Source organism: Carassius auratus, chromosome 6 (assembly GCF_003368295.1).
Source record: "Carassius auratus strain Wakin chromosome 6, ASM336829v1, whole genome shotgun sequence".
Classification (NCBI taxonomy): domain Eukaryota; kingdom Metazoa; phylum Chordata; class Actinopteri; order Cypriniformes; family Cyprinidae; genus Carassius; species Carassius auratus.
Genome location: NC_039248.1, coordinates 7,456,174 through 7,479,056, shown reverse-complemented (window position 1 = coordinate 7,479,056; position 22,883 = coordinate 7,456,174). Strand labels below are relative to the sequence as shown.

Sequence of the window (22,883 nt, the reverse complement as noted above, 5' to 3'; positions counted from 1 at the left end):
TTACATATTTGTTAAACCTGAGACAGACGATCTGTGAAAAAAATCAAGCTCCTCTGGCTCCTCCCAGTGGTCCTATTGCCATTTGCAGAAATACATCGCTCCCGTTAAGAAACAACCAATCAGAGCTGCGGTCCATTTTCCAAACCGTGTTTTTAGCTTGTCCTGAATCACTAGGGTGCACCTACAATAAATGTTTATATTCGGACTATTTTAGATTGCTTTGGGGGTACCGTGGCGGAGTAGCCCAGTACCTTCCTGATTCTTCATAGACATAAACAGAGAGAAGTAGCTCCGGCTACGCTAGAGCGTCAAAAGTTACCGACTGCAGCTTTAAATTAAAAATACAGTATAATTCAAAGTTAATGAATTTTATAATGCATAAATAATACTAAAACTGCACTTGCTAAATACATTTTAAAATGTTCTTAGGTCTCACATTAACAGAAAGAAATACAAAAAATGTTTTCCTATAACATGCATTTTTTTACTTTAATATGCTATTAGGTTGATTCTACAGTAAGTTTGTTACTAACTGTGGATCTCATTACTCCCATGTTGCAGTCTCACTAGAGAATGTTCTCCTGGATGTGAAGGAGCTACAGAGAGGTATGGATCTGACCAGAAGAGAGTACAGCATGCATGGCCACAACTCCCTGCTCAAAGACTTCATCCATCACAACGAGGCCAAACTGAAGAAACTCCTGGATGATGCTAGGATTGCACAGGTAGAAAGAAAGAAGGCTATAGGGTATTGTGGTTAATGTGGTTTGAATCTCACAGAGGATAATCCATGTTAATGTGGCTTGCATATAATTACAGGATGCCTTTGACGAAGCTGTCAAATTCTTTGGGGAGAGCCCCAAGACCATGCCACCCTCTATGTTCTTCCCTGTGTTTGTTCGCTTCATCAAGTCCTATAGGGTGAGTCTGTAAGCTGTCAGTGCATCAATTTCCTCCTTGTTCACAGAAGGCCCAAAACTAATTTGTTATGGTTTTTAGCAAGCGGATGAAGAGAACGAGCAGAAGAAGAGGCAAGAGCAGCTGATGATGGAGAAACTTCTGGAACAGGAGGCCATGATGGAGGAGCACGAGAATCAACAGGTATGATGAGATGAGAGCTGTAGTAGAGCACACTAGGGCTGGATTGAAAAGATCAGTTTCTTGATTTGTATCAGTTTTCATTTTGAGGAACCAATAATGATTCTTAAATCCCAAAAATTAATCTTTTTCTCTATGCTGTTTTCAGTTGGTGAGTAAACAAGACTTTACCACACATTATTTTATAGCATGTCCTCCACCCAGCAAACTATTGATTGAAACAGTGTCAGATTTCACATTCTGTCAATTTTATTATATAATTTGAACAATAAATACCATTTTGGCACTCTTTAATGTGATGTTAGATCACTGTAACTGCCTTAGTTCAAGCAAAGTGCCATGCACATGCACATGAAGTTTTTACTACTAGCTACAAGACAAAATAAACATAAATGAACATGAGAAGTTTGAAATATACTGTACAACATACTAAAATATATTATGTATATTGTAATCATACGATCAAGTGTTCCAACTTGAAAGTTGTCAGTAAAACAGCTTGTAAATGTAACATTACATTTACTTCAGGAAAACCATTCAATGATCATAGCTTGATAGTTAACTAAAAAAATTAACTTGAGAGAGCATTTTGCTAAATATATATATATTATATTATATAATCGTTACATTTTTACTTAACTTGTTCTTAAATATTTAATGTACATTACCGTTCACATGTTTGGGATCAGTAAGATTTTATATTTTTTACAAATGTTTCTTGTGCTTATCAAATCATATTATTCCAATTTAAAATAACAGTTTCTATTTTAATATACTTTAAAATATAATTTATTCCTGTGATGCAAAGCTGAATTTTCTCCAGTCTTCAGTGTCACATGATTCTTCAGAAATTATTATAATATGCTGCTTTATTATCAGTGTTAGAAACAGTTTTGCAACCTCTGATACCTTTTCAGGATTCTTTTATGAATCTAAAAAAAAAAAAAAAAAAACGCATTTATTCAAAATGGAAGTCTTGTGTTACAATATACTCTACTGTTTAAAATTTTGGAGTCAGACATTTTTTCTTTATTTATTTTTTTGAAAGTAATGAATACTTTTATTCAGCAAGGATGTGTTAAATGGATAAAAAGTGATAGTAGAGAATCATGTTGTTAGAAAAGATTTTAATTTTAATTAAATATTGTTCTTTTTAACTAATTATTAATAAAAGAATCCAGAAAAAAACATCAGTTTACAAAAAAAATCTGTATATTAAAATGATTTTTGATATGACAAAGAAGACTGGAGTAATAATGCTGAAGATTCGGTTTTGATCACCAAAATTAATAATATTTTAAAATATATTAATACAGAAAACCAATATAAAAAAATTTAATAATATAGTCAGAATATAAACACTTATTATAGGTGCACCCTAGTGATTCAGGACAAGCTAAAAACACGGTTTGGAAAATGGATTCATGGTGTACTCGCTTATTATATACATTTTTCTACATTTTAGAACAAAGTTAAGGACCGCAGCTCTGATTGGTTGATTTCTTACCGGGAGCAAATGACTTTCTGAAAATGGCAATAGGTCCACTGGGAGGAGCCAGAGGAGCTTGATTTTTTCACAGATTATATGTCTCATATTCTACTGTCAGGACATAATGACAGGTTTAACAAATATGTAAAAAATATATTTTTACACAAGTTACCTACTGCAGCTTTAATTGAGTATTTTGTCATTAAACTGACATGTACTGTAGCTGAATCAATATCGAATGCGACTGAGATCCGAATTGAATCAAATCGCAAGCTTGTGAATTGAAATCAAATCGAATCATGCAATTTGCATCAATACCCTGCTCTAGAGTGCACTACAATGTATATTTAAGAAATATTAAGTTTGAAGATTACGGCAGAACTGTGTGCGCTAACTGTATGTTCTATCATTTATTAATTTGCACAAACTCCAGTCCCCATCTCACAAGGGCAAGCGGCAGCAGCAGGGGCTGATTGCTGAGTTAAGGAAGAGACAAGGCAAAGATAGCCGCCACGTCTATGAAGGCAAAGATGGAGCCATTGAGGACATCATTACAGGTAAGAACGTTCTCAGATGCAAGCCCAAAGAGATTCATTTGATTGTACGAATGTCAGATGAATCCGTTTTCCTAAGTGTGTATTGGTCTTGTTCTTTTGATAGTAACAGTAGACGTACAGTAGTAGTAGAAGCAATGCTGTTTAGCCGTACTGGAGTTTAGAGGCTTGAAGTTTCTGTCTGACCCTGTGCTTTTTCCAGAGCTTCTAGCTTTTGGTGTTTCTGTGTTGTGATTGGCTATTATTTTGCTGCAGTGCTGAAGACCGTCCCCTTTACCGCACGGTCAGCCAAACGTGGCTCGCGGTTCTTCTGTGACCCCGCCCTCTCCGAGGACTTCCATTACTAAACTAAATTCTGTCCCCTCAGAAAGGTGCCTTTAAGTCCCTCTCTTCTTTACTCATCTCCCAGTCATTCCCTCTATCCTTCTATCTATATGTTCCTTCATTTGTTTACCATTCACCTGGGTAAAGACATCACAGGATGGAAACCTGAAAATGCATGCCTGCCTACAAGAATTCCTCTGTTTTGCATTTTGTTTCCTGCACTACACACATTTAAAAATCTGTTGCAAGTCTTCCCTTCCATCGAGTACAATTTCTCTTGGTAACCACCTTACAACATATCATGATTTATCAGAAGGATCTGGATTGTAGGGATGCACTGATATTACAGTTCTGTCTAATATGATAAGCTGTTGTTGAAAACAGATAAATATTCTATTCTGTTTTATCTGAATAACTTAAAACATCAAAAAACATGAGATTAGAAATGCTCTAATTAAATGTAGGCATCTCAGCATTATAATTAGTACAATATAATTAAGTACAATATGAAGAATTAATATTGCCTATTTTTCAATTGCTTAAATCTAAACAGTGTTTATTAAATTATTGCTGTTTTGTAGAGACTAACTTCACTGCTCTGTCAATCCAAAAACAGGGAAAATAAATAGTTCGATCAGATCGATCGATCGAGGAGAAATGAGTATGCCTAATTATATATTCAGTATCAGCCTTTATATCAAACCTATACTAATAATTGGTATACTATAGACCGATAAATGGCCAATTTTAAACTATTGCATTCACTTTGCCAATTCTGAAACACCCGAAGACAAATATAGTACTGGAATATTGTGCATCTCTACTAACTTGATCTAAAACTAACCATACATCCACACACCATCCTGTTTTGTAACCATCTTTGGCCCGGTCTCATTCATATCCGCAGGGCCAGACTATAGTTGTGTTCACTATGTAATGGTTTACGTGTTTGTCTTCAGACCTGCGCAGTCAACCCTTCCGATGGGCCGATGCCCTGAGGAGGAGCGGGAGAAAGAATTTGGAGGTCCAGCACCTTCAGCTACACAACATGGAGATCACCACCTGCTAACCAAGCTTGATCAACTTCTAAGGACAGAAGGTGGGGCAGTGACACTACTGAAAGAAAAGAACAAAACAAAGCACACTTAAAACAACGGAAGGATGGATAAATGTGACTTTAAACAATTCTGTTTACATGGGATCTGGCATCTCAATTTAATGGACTGTTTTAAAGAAAGCAAGATGAAGAAAACAAGAAGTGTAGAGTGTTGTAGGTGGACCATATTTTAGTTTTTTTTTTTTTTTTTTTTTTTAAGAAGACAATGGGGGCAGTATGTAATTTCCATTCCTAAAATACATATTTTAGTTATATTGATTTTAAACACAGCTAAAAGGCTTCCTACCAGTGGTCATCCTTCACAAAACGTAACCTCTACCACCTTTTAATCATAGGTAGAAAGCAAAATGTTTTGAAACAATTGAACAATATGAGCATTTCAGTCAAATGTAATTCATGCAATATTTCTGTTCAACTGTTCAAAATCAACCCACCGCAACAGTTTAAAATTAGTCCAATTCTGTGCCAAAAATATAGATTTGGCAACCCTGCATCCAACACAAGCTAAATACAAGGTGATTTAAATACTCTGCATATTGATATGCAGCTCCTTGATGTGTGAAAATTATATTCTATATTATAATGTTTGTGGGAGCAGGCTTTAATAATAGGCTGTAATAGTCTGAAATGGGGAGCGAGATTAAGAAAACAGTCCCGTGCACATTTTAAAACAAAAATGCACACAATGACTGGCAAGAGGAAATATGGTCACCCTAGTGTTGAATGCAATATGTTGGCCTATACAGTAAAATGTGGATTCTACAAACAGACATTAGGAAGAAGACTGTGGTTTTATGTTTAACTCTATTCAGTTTTGTGACATTGTGTATTATGCACAAGACAGAGCAGAAATGCCAAAGGAAGTCCTTGAATAGGCCCACTTTTCATTTTCATTGTCATTTAACCTCTGGTTCTAAAACTCCAAACTGAGTAGCTTTTTCTGAGGGAAAGATTTGCAAGATGCACTTTTAATTTTTTTTATTATTATTTTAACTCTGATCATCTCTAAACTGATCTTTTGATTAAAAAACATGGATGAAATGCGAGGGAGATTCGATCTTAAGCTGGACTTGATACTGTAATGCTACTGAGGATTGCTCTCCTTTAGCAGACGAAAAAATAACATGAAATGTTGAGAAAATGTTTACTACCAAGCATTCACAACCAGTGTGACATTTTATGTACAATACATCTCATTTTAATCACAGACTTGCTCTCCTTCTGGTTTTAACTCCTGTGACATTAGTGAGCTGTGGAAAAGAGTTTGCTGTTTTTTAAAACGAAGACATGTCATTGGACAAAAAATAAAGTCTTTTTTTTAAATGTACAGATATTTTGCTACAAAATTGAGCCTCTTATTTTTTACATTGTTAATCCATTGTGGTGCTGTACATATTGTTGAAACAAACGAACTTGTCCTGCAATATCACTGGAATGTTATTAACTTTTATGTTGTTTAGTATGACAGTATTATTTAATCTGATGGTGAAGACAGTGAATCAACTTATTGCTCTCTCGTCAGTACTATTGTTGCATATGGTAAATGTCTGTGGTTGCACGTAACACTTGAGAGCTCAAACAGACACTAGTGGCACATATAACTTTTTTCTACTTTGATCTCTTTGACTGGAATCAGTGGTTGTGTGCAAATAAAGCAATGACACCAGCACAATTAAATACAGTGATTATTTTGTGTGGTCGATCCAAGAATTGATTTTTGTTTTACTGAAAATCTGGACTGGCAGTGAGGACATTCAATGATAAATGTGATGCTGGAGCTACTTGAAAATAAAAGTTTTTACACCTAGGTGTGGGCACATAATGTTGCCACAAGGTGGTAGCAACCCCTTGTGTTCAAGGATCTTGGCTATCTCTTTTTGGCCCCAGCTTCATGGAACAGGCATTTTTACTAATAAACATGGAAATATTACAGAGACTAATCTATTTAAGTTAATTCTAATTCTTTTATTAAAACAATTTAAACTATTATTTTTTAAAGTTCCTATTTCTATTGATGTGATCTGCAATACTAAAAATTAAAATGCATAAAATGACTAAAATTTTGCTATATGTTGTAAAATAAGGGTGAAGCGATCAGCATAAAATATCGGATACAATGCTTTGAAATCCTTGAACGGTGAAACTTAGAACCTCATTTTTTAAAAATGTGATGAACAATGCTTTCGTTTCTGTATTTAAAAATTTATGTAGCATTAAATAATTTACTAGGTGAATCTTCTGATTTTCAACCATTTCAGTTCAGCAGTTCCACCAGGTCACAGTGGGATACCTATATCCTGTCTGCTGGCTAATGGACATCACACAGGGTTGGGGACCAGCTCACGATGCAGAACTAAAGAGGAGAAAGATAAAAGCTGACAACTCCTCACGCTATGTAGACCGAACTGCCACTGCCAGGAACTTTTAAGAGTGCTGAAGAAGTGTTCCATGAAAGAACTATGAAAAACAGAAATGAAATGATACAATAGATGAGTGCTTACAGACAGTGAAAATTACTTTAAAAAAAAAATGTTTTTAAAACGTACTCAAGTAATTAATTAACTAACATAATCGGTTATCCAAATGAACAGACTATAACTATTGTAACATGATATAACTGAAAACTGATTAAATTACATTTAACTTGACATAGTAGGTGTTTTTCACAGTTTCTTCTGTAACTTCTGTAAGAAAAAAAAAAAAGATTAAACTCAAGCAAAACACATGAACTAAAAAAGTATGTATTAATGTAATATTTAATTCATAATTTAATTACCACTATATATCTTACATCAGTGACAAATTCAAATCAGTCAGTGGTCAGTCTGCATCAAATTATTTTTTTCATATAAATATAAATGGAGCACTGAAGCCTAAAAGCAATAAGAATAGACTTGACATCCAGTACATGAAACTAAATATCACATTAAAGCAGGCTGATCATTAATAACACCTACCAATCTGAAATAAAACAGTTCTCTGTGCTAAAGATTTACAATGTGTAACAAGTATTTTTGTTTATTGACGGTTATCACATCCAATCGTATGGTCGTATTGCATTGGTAGTCGATAACGATTGGACAACACGAGAATGTAGGCGGTGCTTCAGAAATACGGAAGTGCAAACCGCGACGTTTTGAAACTGCTCAACGTTTCACAATTTTCAAATTACTACACATTTTGTTCAGCGAAATCCGCTTTAAACCAGCGGTATTTCTGGTTAAACTGTATAAAACGTATTTAACATGGGTTATACAAATCGAGTGAAATGAATCATTTGATAAGTGAGTAACTAGCGTGCTAACTAACTAGCAGTTGTTGTGGCAGTTGTCTAGGAAACGGAAACGCGCAAACAAAAACGCAGGAAATGAGTCACTAGCCAGCAATTTCAACTTTAGAAACTCTTATCTTTACGACCATGCTGCGGTTTGCCAGAGATAAGGACGGCCAGTCTTTAGACGTTTATTCTGATGATGAAGATAATACTGCATTAGCAGGAAGAAGAAACATGTCGGAGGAAACAAATGCAGCTTCACGTGATAGCGAGCTCCGCAGCTCAACGCCTGGGCGACTGCCCTCGCGCCAGCGGTCCTGGAGAGACACTCACCTGTGGCCCGCTCGAATAGTCTCTGTGCTATGTAGTGTGGTCATCGTCTCATTTATCGCTGTGATAATCTCGTTTTTGTACATCGTATTAAAAGGTAAAACAAAATTCATATCCATTTCTCGGAAGCCTTCTCCTGAACTTCAAGCATGTGCAGTGCCTAATAATATATGCGTTATGCAAATATGCTAAATTTAAAGAATAATTCTTTGATCTGTAGATCTAAGAGCAGAGAGGATAACCACTGAAGATGGATCAGAAGTGAGACTCCTGGGTAGGTCCATATTAGACCTAGTGTATTGTAACAGTGGCTGAATGTTGTAAAACAGGACTTCTTTCTTGCAGGTTTTTGGAGTATCTTGGTGTTGTCTTCTGTGGCTGGAGTTCTCTGTTGCAGCTTCTCCTGGACCCTAACATACTTTGACTCCCTTGAGCCAGGAATGTTTCCCCCAACTCCTCTTTCCTCTGCCAGACTCAAGTGAGCATGTTTTATCTCTTTGCACAATTAAGCATCAAATATTATTCAAGCACATCCATGTAGCACACTGTCAATTTTTTTTTTTTTTGCAATATAGAGTTCTGATAATAATTTTTCATACTCTTTGCAGAATATGCAAATTGTTTATAATTTTAGCAAAGTAAGGGGAAATAAAAAAATTGCATGTTTATTTTTTTCTGTAGTACTGTCCTGAATAAGCTTTTTGACAGACTATATGTGAGCCCCACAAAACTAGTCAAAAGGTTAAATTTTTCGAAATTCAGATTTATTCATCATATAAAATATTTATACAACATAAACTGAAAGCTGAATAAGTAAGCTTTCCATTGATATATGGTTTGCTAGGATAGGAACATTTTTGGCTGAGATACAACTATTTGAAGCTGAGGGTGCAAAAAAGTTTAAATATTGAGAAAATCGCCTTTGAAGTTGTCCAAATGAATTCTTTGCAATGCATATTACTAATCACAAATTAAGTTTAAATATATTTACAATAGGAAATTTACAAAATATCTTAATGGAGCATGATCTTTAGTTACTATCCTAATGATTTTGGCATAAAATAAAAATCTATAATTTTGACCCATACAATGTATTTTTGGCTATTGCTACAAATATGCCCCAACACTTAAGACTGGTTTTGTGGTCCAGAGTCACATATTAAGATTCAAGTGTCTGTAACATTTACTAATGTTCAAGATGGCAACACAATACATTATGATCCGTGTGGTATAAACTTAATATCTTATGTAGATTCTGAAGTTACTAAATGGAAAAAAAAATACTTTAAATAAAATGTTCAAACCATTGTCTATTTAAGTTTAAATCCCACAGCTCTTTATTCTTGAGAATCAGTAAAACCTTTTACCTTTTGTAATCGTGTCCTTCAATATTCCTCAGTGGGAAAGGATAAATCTCAAAATCCTTGGTAAGACCTGGAGGATTTTTTTTAAAGAGCAGCTGACCGTTTAATTCCTCAGGATAAACAAGGCCATGAACATCTATCACAAAACATAAAAACGTTTTTTCATCATCGAGGTAACCACACAATATTCACAAAGTAAACTTTTGAACTGGTTCATTTTTCTAAATTTTGGTGCCAAACAACCTTCAGTTTTAAGAAATGCATAATTTTCATTTTCCTATTCAAATTGATCTTCTGTAAAGGCTCCATGTTTTTAACTGTTCAAAAGCAATCAAAGAATTAGGGAAAATAATAATTATTGTAAGTCCACCCTAAAGAAATCAGAAGAAACTTCTCAGAAATGACAAAGTTGACATCCTTCTGCAGTAATCAGAAAAACTCAATTTCGAAGTAGAAGCCATCGATCACCAAATCACTTCACTCCAGATTTGTCCATTATCATGCTAGAGAGTTAATTTACTGCTGCGGCACCTGCGACAGTCATCTCACTGATCCTGTGAGCACTATTCAATTATTTCAGTCCTTGATGTCTGATTGTCTCTACCAGTAGCTGTTTTTTTCCCCATTGCCAGTTGTGCTTAGTAGTGTAATAGCTTGAGAGAGTACAAGAGTTATAGAAACATGTTATCAAGGCTGTTCCTCTGGTCTGAGGTTATTCACCCATTTTTTCTATTTTGTTTTAAGCTGTCAGTGCCTTAGAAGCTTGTCAGCTGGTCAAATAGAAAATTGTTCTTTTCTCTTTGTGCTGGTTTGACTCGGCCGGGCCGAGAGCACAGACCGAGGAGAACAGAAAAGCAATTTTCCTGTAATTGCTTTTCATCACCAGACCTGAATACTTGCACCAAGCGGAACATTCAAAAACTGTCCCAGAATTGGTCCTCAGGGATTTTGTGTGGCTCCAAGCTCCATCAAATATGCCTAAATGTCTTTTACCCAAACTGCTTATGCACTTGGAGAAGTGAAAAGCGAGGAAAATTTGCCTAAACTTTTTTTAGTATTGCTTTTTTTGACTTTCATTTAGCTGGCTTTTTTTTATTTATTTTTTTTATACTTCTTCTTTTTTGGAGGTGTGGATTTGTGAGTTCACTCAAAAAATGAAACTATTTTTTTTGCTTACGTAATATATGTCCTTAGTTTTCCCCTTCAGTTGCATGTTAAAATGTCACATTAATAATAAGTGAATGCACAACATTTCTAAACTTATCATCGTTTATTGAGCCCTGACTTGAACCATCTCTCGAATCTTAATTTTGTGCTGTATTACACTGTATTAAATTAAAAAATTTCAATCATTTACATTAGAGCCCGACCGATATGGATTTTTGGGGGCCGATGCCGATGCCGATATTAACTCGAAAAGAGCCGATTTATAAGCCGATATTTTGATTTTGAAAATAAACTGGATATTAGACCCATTTCCTATAAGCTGCACTTACATAACATTCAATGGCAAAATATCTGCCTGTTCTATGTATGTGGGCTGTATAAACCATTTTCCAGAAGGGATTTATGTAAAAAAAAGCCTTAGATTACGGTCTCAATCACTAAACAATTGCACATCAAAAGTATATATTTTTTAACGATCAAAAAACAGTCTGATTTTAAACATTTAACACTTTTACTTTCTTCCAGTTGAAGCTGATTTTAACAGTCTGTGTGTGTACTGTAAATAAATTATAATACTAAAGTTAAAGTTAAAGTATTTGCAGAAGTAGTCCCACACTTTTGCTGCTACATCATTCACCTTTTTCAGCCATCTGTAGGGCAGAAAGAGAGACATAGAAAGAATAAGCATGTGTATTAATAATATCACCATGTATCATTACTCATGTCATCATTAGAATTATAATAATAATAAACAGGGATCTCCTACATAGGCAAAAATTAGAAATATATATATATATTTTTATTTGTCAAGCAATAGGTATTAACCTCCTTATATTTAACAATATTATTTCAACATTTTCCTGTTATGTCTGTAAAGCTGCTTTGAAACAATATGTAAGAAAAAAAAAGAAAAGAAAAAAGCACTTGTTCAGCTCACATTTATTTACATGTCCCCTCTGATTTAATCATTTCTGACGCACCTACTGTAGTTACTGTAACTACACTATATTTGCTCTCACAGACACATTCACAACGGACCCGTATATCTTCTCCTCTTCTCTTTGTGCAGTCTGAATCAAAATGGTTAACGTTAGTGCTATGAACACACCGCAATTTTCCGTCATACCGCATACCGTCAATTTTGAGAAGAACCACCTTCAAACAAGTTAATAGCAAGCATTTAAGGGGCCTGCTAAAAAGGAAGCTATATTAGCGTTAGAGTAACGTAACCAGCCTGAATTCACCAAATTGTTCCCTGGGCCTGAGGGTAGCCTCTTCTTCCTTGCTTCTCTCTTAATTCTCATCAGCAGGACTAGCGCTATCGCTCGCTTCTTACAACGGGACAGATACATGTTTGCTGCTGACCGAAAAGAGGAACAACAGACTATGAAAGAGCTCCCGCTAAAAGTTTTTAAAACTCCGCCTACGCCATAGCGCAGAGCAGGGCAAATCGCGTTGTATCTGAAGGGCAACGCTAAACCCAGCGGCCAAGCGCTGTGCATACCGCGTCCTGTGTGAAAGGCCCATTACGCAGTCATTATGTGGGAAACACACCGCAATAGAATAAGCACTAAACGCTAACTTTATAGTTCGACCTCTTATTAACGTTCGCGCTCTTCCACTGATAAACATGGTATTAGCCTTGAGGTTAATCTAATATAGCAATGCATTAGCGGCTGTAAGTGATGTTACAGAATATTTAGAAGTGATAATGATAGGACCGTTAACTAGAACTACCACACCGTTTTTATATACAGTGTATGAACTAAATCTACAATCATTTCACATGACGAACGACAGACTCACCTGGGTGGCTTGGCTGATCGCTTTCTTCTTTGTGGATTTCTGGCGCTGTTGCAACTCTGGAGCTGCAGACCGCCCTCTGGTGGGCAAACTATGCAACACTCATAACATGAGTGAAGAATATGAGACTGTTTCTCATGTTTCATCGGCCGTTATAAACGCCGATGCCGATTTAAATGCAATTAGCTCATATCGGCCGATAATATCGGCCGGCCGATATATCGGTCGGGCTCTAATTTACATAAACGTTTTAGAGCATATATCAAGCTGAATTTTTTGGAACATAAATGTAAACTTAAATATACATTTAAATAAAATAAATAAAATGTTATAAATACAAATCAATTAAACTGAAAAATAAAAAAAATAAAATGTATAAAAAATAAATAATAGTAGTGCTGCAAACACACTAGCAACCAGCAACATTCATGTTTGGTATAAATGACACAGAACAAATAAAGTGCATTCTAATTTCAAACTTACATCGCAGTCTGTTCATTATTAAAATAAAGTACAGTCAACCAAACATATAAAAGGTCAGTTTAAATAGACCGTAGTATACCAGTCCACTCTGCTGTTATGCCAAGGACGTTTTTTTCTCATTTGAAAAGCATGATCTTTCCATGATTTCCCATCTAGTTTTTTCCCATCATGATTTTCCATCTAGTTTACATAAAAAAAAAAATAATAATAAAAAAAAAATACATACATATATAATATGAAAAACCTCCAAATACATCTAGCCAGACCCACGCTCGCTCGTCCTCGTATGCAAGCACTCATGCACTGCCACGATCTAATACACAGTAAATGCAGGATTTTTTTAAAAACAAATAGGCATAGCGGAACTTAAAAATTCAAAATAAAACATTTTGCAGAAGAGGATCAAACAAAAAAAGTACTGGTCATAATACTTGCATAAAATGTTTGATGTGAAAAAAGTTGTTCACTGACTGCGCAGCACAGCCACAAACCCCACAGTTACGTTTGAGATAATATTAATTTTAATACTATGGTGTCATTTGAAAACATTGCAATTGCATTTTATAATACAACAAAGAGCACAGCAAAACCATTTAAAGAGGCGCATTCAGCGGTCTCCTTAACGGGCGCTCTCTTCATTTTATCAAATGATCATAATCGCATCTATTCATTTTACAGTCCTGCTACTAGCATTTTATTCAGACTAAAACCCCTTTAATTCGGGTGAGAAAGCTTTTTTTCCGATACCGCTGCAGATGCATTTTGCAGCATTAAGGTTATTAATTGATCGTTAATTCAAACAACGATCGATCATGGAAATTAATTGAATATTGATATCCCTAAAATGCTAATGAGTTGGATGGAAACCTGGCTATTGTCTGTATCAAACCATGCTTCCGAACAAATGTCATTCACTGTTCTGGGCAGCTCCAGGACAGCTGTCTCTCCAAGCACACTGCTGTCTGTGAGGGGGGCGGAGTTACGTAGCCCTAAATCACGCTGCAGTGTTTGTTAGAGCTGCTAACTTCTCTACCCCGTTTATAGAGTGAAATTCTCTGACTACCTTTATCTCCCATGACTGTTGTTGAATCTTCCAAACGTTTTGGCTTGGGGTCCTTCACATGCGGCAGCAGCACTTTCCACCACACCAATAACACGGGCCCGCTGCCGACGTGCCTGACTTTAAATCGGGGCTACTAAACAAGGATATCGGCTGGTGCCGATGTATTAAAATGACAAATATCGGCCCGATATATCGGTCAACCTCAAGTATAAACATTAAGCAAAGCACTTACACAGAGAACAACAAATATGGCAAATATGCTTGTCTGACACAAGAACCAGTGAGGTTTGTTGTCGTGTGTTATGCAAACTTGTTTGAGCCTCCACAAGAACCAGTGAGGTTTCTTCTTGCATGTTAAGCAAGTACAGTTTAGATTCCAAAGTGCCTTTTCAGAAGACTTATAAACTGCTTGATTTATATGGATTTCTTTTACAAACTGAAGCATACAGTTTTTGATAGCATGGACTCTTAATGGAGGGACTATCCATTTGTAGAATAATTCGGATTTCTATTAATGGTAGGGGCAAACCGTTGTGACTGTGTTCCCTTTTGCTACATATGTCTGAGCAGTTAACAGGAAGTGTTAACCACCGAAAAAATGCCACAACCAACAAAGTAATGTGCACAGTGGAGCTGGTGAAACCCTAGATACAGTTTTGTCTCCATGGTTAGTAAGTAAACTAACTGACACTGAGGAAAAATAATGAACGTAGGTGCAGATAGAGCATTAGTCACACTTCCTCAGTGGTTTACCTACTGCATAAATGAGGAAGTGTTTGGAAGGTGTGATGAATTGCTGTTAGCCCATCAGACTGTGAATTCTGTTGTATTTCAAGTGCAAGGTTGGGGGTTCGATTCCCCGAGAACACATGATATGTAAAAATTGATAGCCTGAATACACTGTAAGTCGCTTTGGATAAAAGCGTCTGCTAAATGCATACTTTTTTTTTATTTTTTTTTATTTCCACTTTCGAGTGACCTTAGTACTTGTGACATTTAATATCTGAAGCTTTATGTACACAAGGTATTAGGCACATGTACATCGAGGGATGCCTTGACAAGCTGTTGCCATCCATAGATTTAATATACTTTGAAATTACCTCAATTTAGATTTAATAATTCAGACAAGACTTCAGAGGACAGTCGAATGATAACAACCTCCAATGAATATTGAATGGTGGGGACAAATATTATGGAACAAAGTTTGTAGCAAAGCTCTTTAAAGCTGTTTTTCAACTCCAGTTAACCCATGCTGGATGGCACCCCTTGAACTTCTCATTCATATTAGATGGTTTAAAACAGGGAGCCCTATTTGAAGCCAGCTGAAACGTGTCTGCTTTGCTAACTTTTAGTTTGCAAATGAGTTTAAGGCTGTGCTCCAATTTATGAATCTATAAGCCAGCTTCTGATTGGCTGTTTGAGAGGAACGTTATTGATTGTGTCTGGAGGCTTGGCGATAAAACCCAGGGTCACTCCATCGCCCAGCAAGTTGGTTATCTAATCACACAGCAGTGCTTTGACGATGTCTGTACTAAACCCAACTTGCACAGCTGGCTCAGAACGCAAACAGGCTATTGACCAGCTAGCAGCCGGATGGGGTGGTATTGACTGACCCCCACAGAACTGTGACTGGGTCTACTTGTTCGTTCACGCTTGCATAGCTCCAGTTCACCAGCACAAAACAGCAGTGGCCGACAAACACTCTGTTCTTTTGGCATTCTCTATGTCAGATTTCACTGTTTGTCGCTGCGCTGATATAACAATTAGCCTCTTGCATTATCCTCAGATGACTCTGATGCTAATAGAAGCTTTCCTCTTTTGTTTTCAGATACACACACACGTATAATGGACCCGTCACTTTGTTTCTATAGAAACCCAACCTTTCAGTCTTTGGGTGCATATGGTGGTCACAGTCAGTTGTTTGTGGTTCTGTCTCCATTTTTTTTCATTATCTGCCTCCGTTGTAGCTAAGGATCAGGGAGTTCACGACACAACAGTTGATTTGCTGAATTAACTGGCTAATAGAAATTAGTTTAGTCTCTATTGGTGCTTTGGGTTTTTAGTTGTGTCATTCCCTGATTAGATCTCACATCGGTGAATTATCTGAATGGATGGCCTTAATTATTATCATCTCACAAACAGTTTTTTCCCCATTGATTTTTAGAAAAAGCTTGGCTCCCTAATGTTTCATGTCAAGGCTGCTCTAAATTGTGTCAAAAGTCTGTTTCGTCTTTGGGATAGATGAACCTTTCTTGTCTTTAACTGACAGATGCTGATAGAGCCCTATCTGAGCATGTGATATGTCTGGTTGAGACTTATCATTGAATATGAGCATTAATGTGTCATGGTCAAGTCCAGCTGATGTAATTCAGAAATCTGCTTGTTAATTTTGGTGCCATGCAGCGTGCGCTAGTTTCCGAGTCCAAACGCTGTATCAGATCATAAAAACAAACAAAGGGTGCTAATATACACAGTGAAGAATTTTTTTAAAAATAATAATAAAATATTTTGGGTGTGATATAGTATTATTATATTTTTATGCCAACAAAAAATTTCAGTACAGACCCCCCCCCCCCCCAAGAGGTGTATTCTATTCATTTTAGAAGCGGTGTATTCTACTTGCTCATTCGAAATGTCTAAGCATGCATTATTTGAATTTTGAATGCATTCTTAAGTAGATGAACAATTTGTCACATTGGTGCAGATTTCTGTTCCTGAACCTGCTTCTCTGAAAGCATGTTCGAATTAGCCATTAAAGAGTACTCAGGGGAGTGGATAACATGGGACATCTGGATGCCTCATAATGGGATTTTTATGGGCCTCTGCACTCACTAGAGTAGGGTAATGGCCAGCTGATATGATCATTGCCCTTGTCTATGTTCCATACGGTCCCCAGTTTTGTTTGTTCCGTGTGCTTTTAAACTTCCTGCATTAGAGTTAGACACTTCTAAAGAGTAACAGACTGATTGAGTAAAAAAAGGGTATTGCACCATGTAGCCGTAATCAGATAATTTAGAATATTATAACAGCTGTTATGATTACAAGTGAATTGATTGCAGAGCCTCATACAGTACTTCCATTGCATCAGAGGTTTTTGTTTACAGCGTGGATTTTGCAGCAGCTGAGCATTGTAACAATTTATAGCTGTCAGTTTTGCACAAGAATTCAAGAGGTGTTTTTAAACTGATTACTTTAGAATCAAACCGAAAAGCATTATGGTGGATTCACAATAAAGCATTAACAATCCCATTATATGATCATCAAGGCACAGACACAGTGTAAATTTTGATCATCACCGAACAAATCGCTTCGTTAATTATATTTAAGATTTTGTGGTACTCCAGACCTAAGTAGTAGGCCTAAACAAAAAAAGATGAAATACACTAGATGAGTTTTCCTCAGTTTGCAGACTAAAGGAGTCAACTCTAGCTGCCAAACGTCAAAGCCAGTCTCCAGAGTCTTGGCACTTGACAGATTGCCACAAAACTATTTGTGAGGTGTATGATGGGCTTCAGATTGTGATTAATCCAGCCAGAGGATATCAGGCATGTCTGAGATTTCGAGACGATGTTATACTGTTTTCATAAATGCTTCTCCCAGCAACAATTTTTGCATGAGTTTGTTGTTTTCAGATTGACTTTAAAGACTGGTAGTATATGATTTGTCAGTCATTTAGTATATGATGTTCTCAGGAACTATTTACAAAATCAGCAGGTGTATGCTTTCTAGTCTGAAAAAAAAAAAATCTAATCTGAAATTAGCTATTTTTCAAGCTTTTTTAGCAACAAGCAGTTTAGCAACACATTTCTCAACTTTTGAGAAAGTCGTTTAGACCACAAACTGTAAAGAATGTGTCATGCATTTGTCCAAAATAAGTATTTTCATGTTAATTGTATTTGGAATACAAAATCAAGCACAATCTTCAACCATTATGATTTTTGTTATAGTCAACAGTGAGCTAATGCATTGGATGTGGTTGTGTTTTGGTTTTGCAGAAGAATGACTGGACACTCTTTCCACATGGGCTACAGTATGGCTATACTCAACGGCATAGTGGCTGCGCTCACTATTGTATGGTATCTCACCTGATGCACATCGACTCACCAATGGATCCTCTGCTGAGAATAAGTGTCATCATTTGTGGGTGAACTATTGCTTTAATGGCAGATGGAGCTGTCAAATAATGTTACTAAAATAACTACAGATAAAAACTTTTTTTTAAAGCACAAAAACAAACACAAAGAATGGAATACTAGTTGAAAAATTAAATTCATACACTGAATAACAAGAAGTAAAACAATAAAGTACAGTGTTTTATTTTTTTAAGGGATTTCTCCTATTTTTATATATGCTAATTTGACAAATTCAATACACAACGAAGAAAGTTTTTTCGTAATGGACTACATTTAAAAAATAATAATAATACAATTAGTGAAGTAAGGCTCTCTTTGTTACTCGGTTATTTTATCTTATAAAAGGCTTTCATTACATAATGCTGTACAAGCCGCTTTTTACCATTACAATAGCAGTGCATTAAATCAGCTTTTTGCCCTTTCGATGTCATTCACTGTCATTGTGGCAACACATAGATGCCATTTAAATCTATTCAATAAATTGAATTAGCATTTTATGAACTACACTTAGCAAAAACGACTGTCCCTTTGCAGTCGTGCTTTATTAAAGCAGGAAGATGCTGCTCTACTGAGCGTTTTAATGGGGGAAGTCATTAATACAATCGCTGTGTTTGGGTTGATGGAGAGTGACCGTGTTAAAGCTTTGTTGAGAGCCTAGGAGAAGGTCAGTGAGTAGAAGTGTGGATTTAATTTATGACTAATTATTTGATGCAGACTCTGCCACACCACGATGACTTTTTTCTTCTTCATTATAAGCAGGCCCTGTAGTGACTTATTTCAGCTAGCACTAATGCACTGCTATGTCTTGTATATATGGAGTATCAGTGCTCTGCTGCCTCATGTGTGAGCATGTTTTGTTTTTTGTATCTGTGGCAAACAGGTTCCTAGAACTTGTTTTCCTTTTCAGTACATTTCTATTCTTTTTAGTGGATGTTAATTCTGGTTTGTTGAGATTTTAATATTTCCCGAAGTAGTTTATCCACCTCAAAACCTGTTGCTTTTAGAATGTTCAGGTATTTTAAGGTAAATGGGAGGTTTTTGTGTGCTATGGTTAATGCACGCTGTCCATGCTTTTGTATTCTTCAGCCTTTACAAAGCGTGTTCTAGCATGACTTGGTGACAAAGTGTCTCTCTTAATGATGTTTCAGACTGGCTGAGGTGAACCTTGTCTCACTCGCCTTGAATCGTGTAGTGCAACTGTCACAAACAATATCCTGTCCTGAAACCACCGGATTTGGAGGTTGAGTGGTTTGCTTATTTGTTTTCCTGCCATTTTAAATAATCAGGGATGAAAAAACAACAACACTGGAATATTCATTGTCTACCCAGGAGGTGGGATATTGTGTCAAATAACGCTATCAGAATTAATTTTGTATGAATGTATTTATGCAAAAAGCAATAAATTTGCAATTAAAATAAAAAAGCAATCAGGTTTTGTTTTATTTTTTCGTTCTTTAATATTTCACTCTGGCATTACTTATGTGCTTGTTTTTCCTTTTTTTTTTTTAAATGGGAAAAAAAAGCTTCCACATAAAACCATAATGTGCTGCAATTCGCAGAGACATAAAAACTAATAGAAACATCTGTTTTGCAGAGTGAGCGCTTCTAGATCCTAGTTAAGGCCTAAGGGCACTGTGGTTCAGAATACACAGCGCAGAAGTGAGCACGAGTGGCAGTCGATATGAAAGCATTTGCTCCGATGCTTTTTTACTTGCCACCCCCAAGGCTAGTTTGCATGAAAGGGCAGCGAGACATGTAATCATTCTGCAGAATAAAAAAAGTACACCCACGGCTCACTGTGTATGACAAAATTGACTCTTAATCTGTCTGATACACGACAAAAAAAACCAATTGCAAGTACACTATATAAACTTATAACAGAGCTCCAATTCACAAAGGTTTATTAAAGTTTCAGCCCTGGGCTTGAATTAATGGAATTGCAACCATGTCATCACAAACATGTACGTCATTGATGATTAATATTGATATGGTATGAAGGCAAATGGCAAATAAATTGTTGACACATTTGAGTTTGTTGATTTAGGGAAAAGCAAAAATGGTAATGAATACTTAGAGGAGATAGGGTTGTTTTTTATTCATTAAAAAAATATATATACACCACAGCTTTTTCCCATTATAAAAAGGACAGGAAAAATTACAAAGAAACAGCAAGCAACACATTAATCTTGTCATTTTGAAGCAGAAAGCATGAAATGGTAATTTTTTTTAGTAGTAAGTTTTATTTTCAACTTTTAAAATCATTTTTTTCTATTTGACTTGCTTTGTATAAGGTGACATCCATGGAACAAATTAAACCAGCAGATGTTCTTGCAAGTTTTAGTGTGCAAATCCATCAAGGCCAGCTCAGTGTTTGGCCTTCTCCTCCTTCGCTTAGTGCTTTCCATCTGTCCTTCTTCACCCGCTGATCTGGCGATGACATTAGACCTGACTTCTTTGATGCAGTCGTCTCTTGCTTTGCGTCATGAGCTCCACCATCACAAAACCAAACCAAACAGAGAGAGAGGGAGCACATATTTTTCAGTCAACAATAGCCTAGAATCTGCCTCGTTTTGGCCGTGTTGGATATGGAGTTGGACAAGCTGAATGAAAACAGAGATAATGTGTGTTGCTTAGATACTGGCTAGAATGAGATAAAAATATCTGATGTTGGCTTTGGTCTGATTCCACATGAAGAGCTCCATGGAGCAGTGGTATTTTAATATCATTGATAAACTGTTATAGTTTTGGTTAATATTTAGAATGTCAACTTTAGTTGAAGTTTCTTATTTTGTTAAGCTTTTGTCTTTTAGTTTTATTTTTCAATGTCTCTAGTTTTATTCATTAAGTGTTTATTTTTTGCTCATTTAGATTGACCTGATGTACTGAAATGTATTTATTTCAGTTAAAGCTTATATATTTTAGTAACAAAAATATTTTGTATATTTAGTATAGTTTTAGTAAACTCTGGCAATATATATTACTTATTCCAGGCTGTCTTTTATTGAACATTTACTGAACATTCATTCCTAGCATTCAGAAGATGTTAAAAAAACACAGAACCAGCTATTTTGCTTAAAAAAAAAAAAAAGCGTCCTAAAGTTTTTTTTTTTATTTTTTTTTCGTGATGTATATATTATATAACAGTGTATGTGGACACTCTTGAAACTAAAGTGCACAAATGCAGACAAGGACACAAGGAGTTTTGTCAGCTCAAGAGCCCCTGGAAATGGTAGAGTGTCGTTAATGTGACGTGTGCGTTCTGTAAAAACTCAAAAAGGTAAACTCGAGTACTGGCCCATTTCATGAAACTTTTTGCATTCTGGTGTTTATCATTTGCACAGCTGTCTGGCGCACTGATGTGCATAGTAGAGTGAAAATATGCCTAAGGTATACAAACACTGCTCAGGACGTACAGCGTTAAGGGGGTGATCTGTACTGGTTAATAGATGTGTGCCATGTAAGTAAACTGAATGTCATCTTAGTTTAAGTGAAGTAAATTATTTAGTCATGTTGTTGCTATAAGATACTTCACATGCATTTTTGGGGTGTGTTTTTCTCTCACATTAAGAAACTATTTGAAAGCACAGTGGGGTCTTCTTGTCAGCATGCAATTTCACCGAGGTGTGGTTTGTATCTGTAGGGACCAAAAGTCAGAAAACCTATCCAAATAAATACAATTCCAGGGTTAAAATTCACATTATAACCTTGAAACTGCATGGTTTGGGGTTTAGAAAACTTTTTAAGAACAATTAAAGAAATTATTAATATACTTTTTTTTCTTTTCTTTTTTTTTTACTCATCTTGTTATGTTGATTGTATAACTTAATAGAACAATTGTTACAAGAATTAGAGAAATTATAAGCATCTTCAGTAGTGCTCAGACCTTTGGACCCAATTATTCCATAAATGTGCCCCTGTTGGTCTGATTTTGTTCTTTTGTGCAAATAGTCTTTGCTGAGATGATTATTTGCTAAAGGCTAGAGAAAACAACTACATTAATCCATATTTCCCTTTACATCTGATAATGACTTAGACGCTCACTCAGTGCAATCTGCTTCTGTGAAAAACCAATGAAAACTAGTTTTGTCACTGTGATGCCATTTATATTAATCAGTTACAAATTTACCTCCATCATCCATAATTCACCCATAAACATGCAAATCACAGTAAGTGCGAACCACAGTTTTGCTGTATACAACATAAAAATGTCCAAATGTGATTCAACAGTAAATTAGTTCAATTAGCACAACAAGGACATCGGTCACTGAATCTTGCACAAAAATACTTAAATATCCAGCTTTAAGAAGTGATTGTTACACATAAAATATTCCTCCATTTAAACTTTTAAACGCATTACTCAAAATGTACGCAGTGTTTACCCACATAAATCTCAGCAGTTTGTTCCACAAGCATTAATCACATTAACATTAATCACTCGTGGTCCATGGAGTGAGCAATACAGTCCATGTCGTGATGTTTATTTTATATTTATTGCAGTCACTTGGTTTCAAGGTACACTTTTACCTTAGCCTTTTCCTCATAAACTGCACTTTTCCCCAGTGGAAACTGTGAACATTGAATCATACATGTGCCAATTTCTTCTTCATCTCTGTTTCCGGAGGGCACGGATAGTTTCACACATTACCAATGCGCGCGTCCCATCTAACCATGAAACTTTTACGCA

The 22,883-nt window shown here is 35.9% G+C and overlaps 2 protein-coding genes and 1 long non-coding RNA gene across 6 annotated transcripts in view; 2 read left to right on the top strand and 1 right to left on the bottom strand.

Moving 5' to 3' along the window:
• The window catches only part of fmnl2b (formin-like 2b), a 29,259-nt gene extending 23,005 nt beyond the window's left edge, over positions 1-6,254 (top strand). For 2 of the 4 annotated variants that reach the window (XM_026259293.1, XM_026259290.1), the window contains 6 exons: positions 562-725; positions 820-921; positions 1,000-1,101; positions 3,021-3,144; positions 3,397-3,512; positions 4,425-6,254. In XM_026259293.1, coding sequence (XP_026115078.1) covers positions 562-725; positions 820-921; positions 1,000-1,101; positions 3,021-3,144; positions 3,397-3,488 — 584 coding nt within the window. In that variant the 3' untranslated portion in view covers positions 3,489-3,512; positions 4,425-6,254. The remainder of the gene's footprint in view (positions 1-561; positions 726-819; positions 922-999; positions 1,102-3,020; positions 3,145-3,396; positions 3,513-4,424) is intronic. The other 2 variants (XM_026259291.1, XM_026259289.1) reach the window with 1 other exon arrangement.
• LOC113093719 (uncharacterized) lies at positions 5,860-7,434 on the bottom strand. The gene is made up of 3 exons (XR_003287868.1): positions 7,374-7,434; positions 7,220-7,266; positions 5,860-7,039 (listed from the first exon to the last, which is right to left on the bottom strand). It is a non-coding gene; the product is annotated as an uncharacterized LOC113093719 (long non-coding RNA).
• Positions 7,435-7,712: 278 nt separating this feature from the next.
• Positions 7,713-19,631, top strand: arl6ip6 (ADP-ribosylation factor-like 6 interacting protein 6). The gene is made up of 4 exons (XM_026259294.1): positions 7,713-8,283; positions 8,407-8,460; positions 8,532-8,664; positions 18,062-19,631. Exons 1-4 carry the CDS (start codon positions 8,001-8,003, stop codon positions 18,153-18,155), a joined length of 564 nt encoding a protein of 187 aa, XP_026115079.1. The 5' UTR covers positions 7,713-8,000; the 3' UTR covers positions 18,156-19,631.
• The last annotated feature ends 3,252 nt before the right edge of the window (positions 19,632-22,883 follow it).

What these genes read in the sequence shown, in the direction of transcription:
- arl6ip6 (XM_026259294.1), top strand. Translation starts at nt 8,001, where the DNA reads ATGCTGCGGTTTGCCAGAGATAAGGACGGCCAGTCTTTAGACGTTTAT. An exon ending in TTTGTACATCGTATTAAAAG is followed by an intron (nt 8,284 to 8,406) that starts GTAAAACAAAAT and finishes TTTGATCTGTAG; the next exon opens with ATCTAAGAGCAGAGAGGATA. An exon ending in CTTTCCTCTGCCAGACTCAA is followed by an intron (nt 8,665 to 18,061) that starts GTGAGCATGTTT and finishes TTGGTTTTGCAG; the next exon opens with AAGAATGACTGGACACTCTT.